Source organism: Squalius cephalus (genome assembly GCF_949319135.1).
Source record: "Squalius cephalus genome assembly, chromosome: 1".
NCBI lineage: Eukaryota > Metazoa > Chordata > Actinopteri > Cypriniformes > Leuciscidae > Squalius > Squalius cephalus.
In genome coordinates, this window is record NC_137122.1 from 47,138,556 (window position 1) to 47,148,519 (window position 9,964).

At 34.9% G+C, this 9,964-nt stretch overlaps 1 protein-coding gene across 1 annotated transcript in view; it reads left to right on the plus strand.

Annotated features, from left to right (window-relative positions):
* The first annotated feature begins 7,288 nt into the window (after positions 1–7,288).
* pdgfbb (platelet-derived growth factor beta polypeptide b) overlaps positions 7,289–9,964 on the plus strand; it is a 10,817-nt gene continuing 8,141 nt past the window's right edge. Inside the window, exon 1 of the mRNA XM_079885892.1 lies at positions 7,289–8,157. Within this exon, the coding sequence (XP_079742018.1) occupies positions 8,089–8,157 (69 nt within the window). The 5' untranslated portion in view covers positions 7,289–8,088. The remainder of the gene's footprint in view (positions 8,158–9,964) is intronic.

Here is a 9,964-nt window from a genome sequence, read left to right on the forward strand (position 1 = left end):
CTATGGCACGAGTGAGTCACTTTTCAACACTGTTCCCAACAGAATCTAAAAACATCCTTGAAAAACATCCAGCCACAAACAAAATATCTGTGTGTAATTTAGATATAAAAAAATGCAAACAGAAGATTTTATGGAATATTATTTGTTTGTGGTGGTGCTTTTAAAAATCATAATCCAGAATTAAAGCCAAGTTTGGGTTGTTTATGTTTCTTTCCCCTCTGTGTGTGGAGAGAAAGAAAAGGGGAATAATGAAGCAACAGAAGGGGAAAGAAGAAAAGTCCCATGAACCTTGAACTATAGGAAGTGAATCAGAGGTGATTCTTGTGGCCAATATTTCAATTGTAGTCAAAATTAAATTAAAATTGGCCTCATTTTCTAGTTTAATTTTAAGCAAAATTTTAAGACTTGCCCTTATTCTAAAATGATTTTCATATTCAGTTGGTGTCATTTATTTCTTTTGTGGCTGGTGGATAAAAATGGCCATTTTTTGCCTTTCAAATTCTCTCTGAAATATGTCACATTATAGAAATAAAATCGGTTATAAACGGCAAGTCATAATGAGTTTGGAATAAAACATTTTTATATATATATTTTTGAAAGTCTCTATATTAGAATGATTTCTGAAGGATTATGTGACATGTGAGTAATGATGCTGAAAATTCAGCTTTGATCACAGGAATAAATTGCCTTTAAAATATATTCAAAATGAAAACAGTTATTTAAAATTAAAATAATAGAACTTGTTTTTATTTTTTTACTGTATTTTTTATCAAATAAATGACAAAACAGTTTTTATTATTCCAAACTTTTTGAGCACAAGTGTATGTTTAACATTTAGATATAGTTTACAAATACAAATATGTTTTTGCTTACAGAGTGTTGTTGCATCATTATCAGTTGCGAGTCAAGTATTCTGTTCTGAACCACAAATGTATTCGGGGATGCGCATTTTCTGTTAAGTAGTAGAAGACCTAATGTGTTATTATTTTAGACAGGTTGTGAGGAGTGTGTATTCTTCTGGGTGAACACCTCCTTTGTAATGTGGAAAGATCCCAGTGACACTTCAGCATTGTGTGTGCTGAGGAAGTGCTGTTCAGGTTAGGCAACGGAAAACTCCCTTTTGTCAGAGCTAGTTTGGTTTGAGAGGAGATGTACACTCACTCGGAACAAAGTCACCAGTTTGGCCGGAAGAGGACAACAATAACATGTTGTTTGATGAGAACAAATCAATGAATATAATCCAAAAGGCCTAATAAGAGCCTCTTCATCATAGCAGAGATGATGACAATTGGCCCATTCAAAATACTCTGCAGCGAAAGGTCCAGTGCAGAGGAGTGACCATTTGTCAAAACTCATTACTTCATCATGATATCAGTGAATAATATGACTTATTATTTGATCTCTCTTTGTCTCTTTTTCCATCTCGGTTCTCTCATTTTATAGCTTTCTTTCTCTTGTGGTGTGCTGTTCTGCTTTTTTATATCTAGGAAACTTTTTAGAAATTATGAATTAAAAAATGATAGGGCTTTTCAAAAGATTCAAATAATTAAAAACAAATATATGTGATACATTACCATCCATTTCAAAGTTTGGTGGCAGCTATTTGTTTTAAAGAAATTCATAGTTTTATTCAGCAAGAATGCATTAAAGTGATCAAAAGTCACAGTAAAGACTTTTACATTGTTACATTTTTTTTATACAAAATACATGTTGTTGTTTTAAACTATTCATTCAAAAATACAAAAAAAAAAAAAAAAAAAAAAAAACGTTTCAGAAAGCAGCGCAACTGTTTTCAATAAGAAATTTGTCTTAAACAGCAAATCATAATGATTTCTGAAAGATCATGTGACACTGAAGACTGGAGTAATTGACAACACAGGAATACAATATATTTTAAAATATAGTAAAATAGTATAAATTGCCTTTTACTATTTAAAATTTTAGTAATATTTCACAATATTACAGTTTTTACAGTATTTCCGATCAAATAAATGCAGCCTTGGTGTAATGTAATGCACAATATTTGTAGGACAAATTGCTGTTTTGGTTTTATAACTGTTCTTCATAGTTTTTCCACTTTTTCCTCAATCCTGTGTACGGTATTTATTTATTTATTAATTTTACAATTAAAATCCTAACATTAAGTTATCTTTTAAGGATTTTTAAACATCTTTAATTTAAGTGGAATCTACTTTTTGAGTCTGTTTCTCAAACTTCAGTATCGATTGCTTTGTTGGAATTATTCAAAAAAATATCTATTTTTGTGTGGTAAAGTTAAATATCTAGTATAATATTTTTGAATTATTATAAAAAATAACTATTTGAATAATATCTGTGGTAAAGTTATATCTAAAAGGAGCATATTTCTGGTTGGGTGTTGCTGAAGGGTTACTGGAGCTTTATGACGGGGCTGTGGGGAAACACTGATCTAGACTTCTGTACATGACCATGTTCACTGGACTAGATAGAGTTCTGAACGGCGTTTATAATTGATCTGCCACACTCGGACTGTGAGTGAACACACCCATGAGTCCCAACAGCTGGCTTTGTGCTGTAATGGCTCTGCAGTTCTGAACAATAGTGTTCCTCTCCGGTCTTTATCCGGTTCATTGAGCCCCGCTGTTACTCGTGTACAGCATCCTGTCCCAGAGCTAAGATGGTCATAATGACATCACAGCAAGACAGCGCTCCAATCACAGTGATTATGATCACAGCATAATGTCAAAAGTTGCTTACATTTCTCGTGAATTAAGCTTTGATTGAACAATTATTCGTGGAGCCGTGCTAGTAAGGCCTCTATATAAACACAGCCATGTTCTTTTTTCATTTTTTCGCAAATTCATTTTTTAGAAAAATACGTAAATATGTAAAAATATGCTTTCCTTTCAATAACAAAAACACAAAAGCAGTGTGAAAACAGCAGTTAAGAAAGCATCTGATCATAGCGTTGTGGATATGTTCACGTCACGTCACATTTATTTATACAGCACTTTATACAAGATATTGCTTTAATTCAAGCAGCTTTACAGTATTTAACATAAAAAAATAGTGTTACTGTTTATTTCAGTTAGAATTACAACAAAGTTTCAGATATAATACAGCTCTCCAGTGAGTTCATGTTTTCACTTGTGTTTGACCTCGAGGGTCAAATGATATTTCCACATTAAAGAAGGCGGAGTCTCAGAGCCACACCTACCTATTACGTAATTTGGATTAACCAATGGCAGTTCGAAGGTGTTTACCAGCCAGGGCGAACTTCTCCTGAACGGAGATCCGTCGGGTTCCAGAAGTAAGAGCTCCTTTCATTTTCTCCATTGGGAAATTGATATTTAATGATAACGTATAAACCGTTAAAGACAACCTTACTGTTAATCCATAGTACTCACTGTAAAGAAAAAGTTGCTTACATTTTTAAGCACAATCAACTTGGATTTTTAAGTCATCTCGACTTAAATTACATTAAATTTACTTAAATTAGCTAAATCTTGTGTAACTTATAAAAGAAGTTGAAAATTGCTTAACTTATTTTGATGAGTTAAAGCAATGTAAAGACATGTGTTGTCCCAACTTATTGATCGTATAATTTTTGTCAAGTGTTTTTCTTCTTGGCCGTGCTTAACCCTCACTTGATAGGGAGGCACCAATCCTGAACAATTAAACTGGGTTTCACTCAATAACCAGGCCTCTGTTGCATCTTTGACCTTTTATTTGTCTTCACCTTTTGCAGCCCAGATATTTACAGGTGAAAAACCTTAAAACCAGAAAACACCAACGATTTACCAATTTGCACATTTCTTTTTGTAAAAACAGACATACAGGGCTCAAAATGATTAATTATCAGAACTTCTCTAAACACATATGTATATGTATATATAAATAAACAGATTTCTAAATGAATTATTTCAATTTGAATTCATCACAGATATTAAATTACAATTTAAACTACGGGAGGCACAATTAATTCCGTGAGTAACCAAACACAATAAAACGCTCAACAATTAAATAGTCAAGCAGTGAGTTTAACACATTTTTTACCCATATAAATATTTACAATACATATTCACTCACATTGAACTACAATCTACAATTTTAGCACTTAAATTCTTGATTTCCATTTTAGACAAATGTTATATGAAAGTAGGACCATGCACACTCTTAAACCATGTCTTTACAAACAACCAATTCAATATAATAGTATCCCACATATCAGAACACATATCAGAATTAAATCACTAAATTAAACAAACTGGAATAAAATTGACCAACCACTATTAACACAATACATTCTGTGAACTACCACATGAATATTTACAACACACAGATACCACAGCGCACAAACACAAGTTTCATCTCCCGCCCGCATGTCAACGCCTCATCAGCGTGCAACAATCAACAAGTGAACGCTCGCAACAAAGTCTGATTAACGCGGTGGTCTTACCGGCTGTCTGTTCAGTCTTTTGAATTGGTACCAGATTCCGCACGGCTTCACAAAGGTTTGATGAGAATGCCGCTTTCCTTTCTCGCGCTATACTGCCGTTGTTGCCGGTTCTAGCTGACACCTTGATAAGGAAATGCGTGCGTCTTTTTCTGCTCGAGTGCACACAGGTGAGTGATAATTCGTTCCGCCTGATCGCTGACGAGAAGGGGCGTTCGCCGCGACAATTTTTTACAGTGAATTTGTGGTGAAAAACTACATTGCCCATGATTCTACAGAAAATTCCACCAATCAGAGTCGAAACAAGCAAAACGCACCAAAAGATCTCTTCAGCTCCCATGAAGCACTGAGAATGTCGTAATAGAGTCAATCTCTCTATGCTCTCAAAGTGTTTAAATGTATATGCATATTTATATGCAATAAACTTAAATACATTGTTTTTATATATATATAAAATCAACATTTTAAATGAGTAGTTTTATATTACTCCATCATCTTTAATTTGATTATTGCAATGCTTTATGGGATTGTTCTTTCCTTCACCAAAACGGTTAACAGTCTTGTAGCGCACTTAAAGCCACTCAGAACACTTTAGGAACCATTTAAATGTCCTGTTTGACTGCGTTCCAAAAGCCTTTCTGACAGTGAAATACTTGTTTAAAGCTTGGCATGTACAGAGAGACTGAAAGAGAAGTACATAATCATGAACAGACTTGAACAAATGGGTACATATTACAGATGAAAGAAACCAAGGAATAGTGCAATATCAAAAGGATGAAAGGATGATAGGGGGGCAGGGAGGAGGTGGAGAAGGAGAGAGGAAGCGGGAGACAAAGAAATGGAAGGAGAAAGAGGGAGTGTGGGAGTTACAGCGTGAGATGAATAGAGAATAAAAAGATGAACGCTGCACAATTCTGTGGAAAAGAGAAGAACAGAACGGGAGCAGAGAGATGAATGAGAGATTGGATTAGTTGCGAGAGGTTGTCCAGCCAGCCTTGTTCACACTTGACCTCTTGACCTGTCCTTTTCCTAATAAGACTGATGAAATCTGCTCACACACGCGTGTCAGTGATGGGTCTCTGTGGCAGCGCACATCGTTCTGTCTGACCACAGTGCTCTTTTGTTTGAGGCCATTAGCAGCTGCCCACACATTTTTCTATACTTTGCTGATAAACGTGGTTCATTTACATCTTTTGGTTTTAAGTGGTTTTTAAATGTTTTTAAATACACAATTGGAGTGATTAAAGTGCTATTTTGGTTTTTAAAGTTTTTTTTTTATTATTATTACATTGCTTTAACTCATCAAAATAAGTTAAGCAATTTTCAACTTTTTTATGTTATACAAGATTCAACAAATTGTTTAAGTCAGTTTAATGTAATTTAAGTTGAAATGACTTAAACATCCAAGATGACTGTACTTAAAAATTTAAGGCAGCAACTTGGACTTTTTTTCTCCTGCTTTTTCTGCATTTTCTCCTTTAAACATCCAGTGCCAGTGAGTCAAAAGTTTTTTTTTTTTTTTTTTTTTTTTTTGCAGACCTTTCAAAAGGTTTATGCTTAAATTCTTGTTATTAGTGTAGTAGACAAATATATGAACTTTGTTAAAACTATCATTTTCTTTATATATTTTAAATGAGTTGGTGCAACATGATTTTGATCACAGATATGAGCATAAACCATCTTTTCTTGAGTCTGGATCTAATTACAAGAGATTTGTTTGTTCTGATTCATTTTCACATTAAAATTATCATTTAAAAAAGTGTTTCAGGCCTTCATGCTGAAGCAACAGCATTTCAAGATCCTCACCTCAAGATATTCACACCACACTCTCATAATAAAGATTCTTCATTGGTATTGACGTTTCCATAAAAAAAAACTTTAACATCCATTAAAACCAGTTCTTTATAGTGGGAAAAATAAATTAATCTTACTAATGCATGAAGATTTACATTAAATTATGTATAACAGAGCTGTTCCTGTCACCTTCATTTTAGGCTGCCGACCACTTGGTTTCATAACTCGGACACCCATTGTGCAAATCTGAAAGGTCATAAGATTTAGAGTTTTGGTATTTAAGGTCATGCAAGTTTAGTTTAGACGCACCTTTTGATTCCATCACCATGGGCAATGCTGTGAAAACATTTAAAAGTGCACTGGCTGGAGAGAATATGTCAGCCACCATCACATTCATTTTATGCTAATGACACATTAACTTATTCAGACTTATGTCATTCTTTATACAATTTTTTATCAAAGATGCGAATTGAATGTTTCTTGCATTATCATGCACATTTATAAAAGAACATCTCAAGTAAAAATAACTTTTATGTCTGTATGACGTGAATTCTGACATGCAATAAGTAATGACATTGCTATTGATGACATTTGCATTGCATATTTGAATACTGTAAATATGCAAATGCGATTTGTGAGTTCGATTTTTAGTATAGGACATAAAATATAGTTCTACTGAAGGTCTTCATACTTTCAATATAGTGAATGTGTCACGGGATAGCTGAAAGCTTAAAAGAAAAGCATCAGCATGAACATTTTGTAAAAGTGTTTCAAAAAAGCAAGCAAAACATGAGGGTGAATAAAATTACATAGGCTATAGCCTATATTATATTTTCAGTGGTATTAATGGAAAACATAAGAAAACATAATAAAATGTTCTATTGGTTCTCATGCACATGTACATCTAAATGATGTTTCTACCAACAAGACTTCAGCACCTCGTCTGAGCTCCTCACTCACCTCCCATCCTCTCTCTCTCTTTCTCAGTGAGTGCAGCCCTGCCTTTAAGGGGAGGGTAAGATAAGAGTCCACATACAGACCCCTGAAATCCTCCTCAGAGCCACAGTCCCATAATCAACACCGCACAGACAGCTCGCGCGGGGCCGTGCACGCGCTAGACATTGATAAGAAAACTGTTTTAATTTAACTTCCATTAATGTCGCTTTCATTAGGGGCAATGCGAAGACGACGGGACCCTCGTGAATTACACATGGAACATCTTGGATTTGAAAGCCTTTTTTATATATAACTTTTTTAATTTTATTTTTTATAGGCTTCTTAATCAACGGTGTGTTGTTAATTGTGGTAATTTTGAACCAAACAAAGGGACCGCACGCGCACCACTTTATATTATAAAATACGTTTTTTAAATTTAAATAAAGTCGTGTTTGACTGCTAAAACATTTCATATAAATTAAATTACTTTTTTTTATTTTTTTTTTATTATTGCACATGACTGAACAGATATTTTAGATGGCAGTTTTCTCAGATAATAATAAGAGGCGTCGTTATTGGAATGGACCAAATGAATGATTAAATAACCGCCAGTTGTGGAATTCGGGATTTTGGTGCTTCGCCTGGAAAAAAAACCCTCTTCACTTTAATCCGCAAACTGCATTTCAAAGGACTTCAAATGGGCCACTTGCTCCTCAGAAAAGAGACTCATTCTGCCGTGGAGGGCAATTTGAATGTTTGCGCACTGAGAGGAATGTCGAGCCTGCAGAGCCGCTGAGGGACTCAAACTGCTGCTTAATTAACCCGATATTTGCTTGCGAGTCGGAGCCCAGTGCTGAGCGTCTCGTGAGCGTCTCTCTAAATGCGCGCTGTCCCGTGGAGCCCCGCAGCGGCACGGCAGCAAGATGAGATCGCGGATCCCGCTACTTCTCGCGGTACTTGCGGCGGCGTGTCTGCGGTTTGGCAGTGCGGAGGTAAGAGCGTCTCAATGGACATTCTAATGAACCTCAATTTCCTATATGTGAGAGTTCATTGGTTCCTGATGCATTCTTATGATTCTTTAACAATACACAGTAATACGGTTTTTGATAATGATTTGATTGCGATATACAGCCCAAATAAATAATCTGTCATTATTTACTCATGTTTTTGCAAACAATTTTTTTTTGTTCTCCTTAAGAGTTAGTGGTGACCACATGTCAAGCCCCCAAAAGGACAAAAGCAGGCAAAAGTGTTTCATATGACACATGCTGTATATTCTTTTGGACCCACATGATAGATTTGTTTCCCAGACAGCAACATAGTGTCGGCCCAGATCCGGCCCACGTCTGGTACGCGTTGACTCCACATGTACCAGATGTGGCCCGGATCTGGGCCAGACACTATGTTGCTGTCTGGGTTGGGAAACAAGCCAAAATTAAAGTCTTTTCCTCCAGAAAATCTTCCCCTCCGCTGTAGCTCTCTTGCATTTTCAATTCCACATATTTGACCTGGCGAGTCACGTTTATAGCAACCCACTTCAGAAGCAACAATTTGTTTAAATGTTATTTAAACAGGGAAGATGCGTCTACATGTTTTAACCTACATGTTGAAAATCTTCCCTACATTGCAACTCTTAAATCTCATTCTAGATTTCAGATATTAGAATTGTTGCATAGTTTGTTATGACTCATTGACCAATAGAAATTGACATTGACAATGACATCAAACCTGACGTGACCTGTCGGCAGATTTATTTTAAATAAAGGCAAATGAGATTTCAGAGCTTTTTCAAAGGGAAAGATTTTTTAAATTTCAATCTGAACGGCTTCAGAATATTACACAAGAGTCTTACGGAGTACTTTTTTGTACTCTTTGTAGTTTGACAGATGTCATGTATGGAAATAATGTGATATTTGATATGCAATATGACATGCTTTAAGTGTGTAAAATCAATTTAAATTATATTTAAATATATTAAAAACTGAAAGTTATATAACCAATATATGTTTTACATTCAAAAGAAAGCATCGCTACAACTTCTGAAAGTGAACGGCAGTGTTTTAGAAATACATAAAAAGTAATGTCACAAATCTGATATTTGACATGTCATTTTAACATCAATAAACAAACAAAAATGAAATACCAACAACTCCATGAATTGAATATACATTGATTCATATTAAATCTACAAAAGTTGTTCAGTTAAGAGCAGTGAGTGATTTTCTTTTTCTTTTGTTGTTTGACAGACATTAGCAGGTATAGTCTACTGTATTAGGCTGCTGTCACTTTAAGAACTAATGCACGGATCTTATTGATACACATCAGATTTCATTGACTCACATTGAAATGTTTTCCACAGATTAATGCACTTAATAATTATTTTTAACGTCAAGCAAGTCACACGTAAGTAACAGTCGTGTGCCCAGTCTATTCTCTGCTATATGTGTCGACCTCAAACTTTTTGAAGAAGCCCATTAAAATCATTCCGATAGGCAATGCATACCGCGATATGTGCGATATTTCAATAATTTTGATATGTCGTGCAGCCATATTTTGCATGATACATATTCATTTTGGGTGAATAATTACTTTTGTCAACTGTTTGTGAATATCTGTGCATGCGTAGGCCTATTGGATTTTTCTTCCCATTGCTTCAAAGCCTCTTTGAATAGTGTTACTGCCACATGAACTTATGGATAGTTTTCTGTGGCAACCCACAACATCATAAATCACCCATGGAGAATCATAAAGAATAACCCATGACTGATTCTATTAAATGAATCAGTGATCTGATGCCCC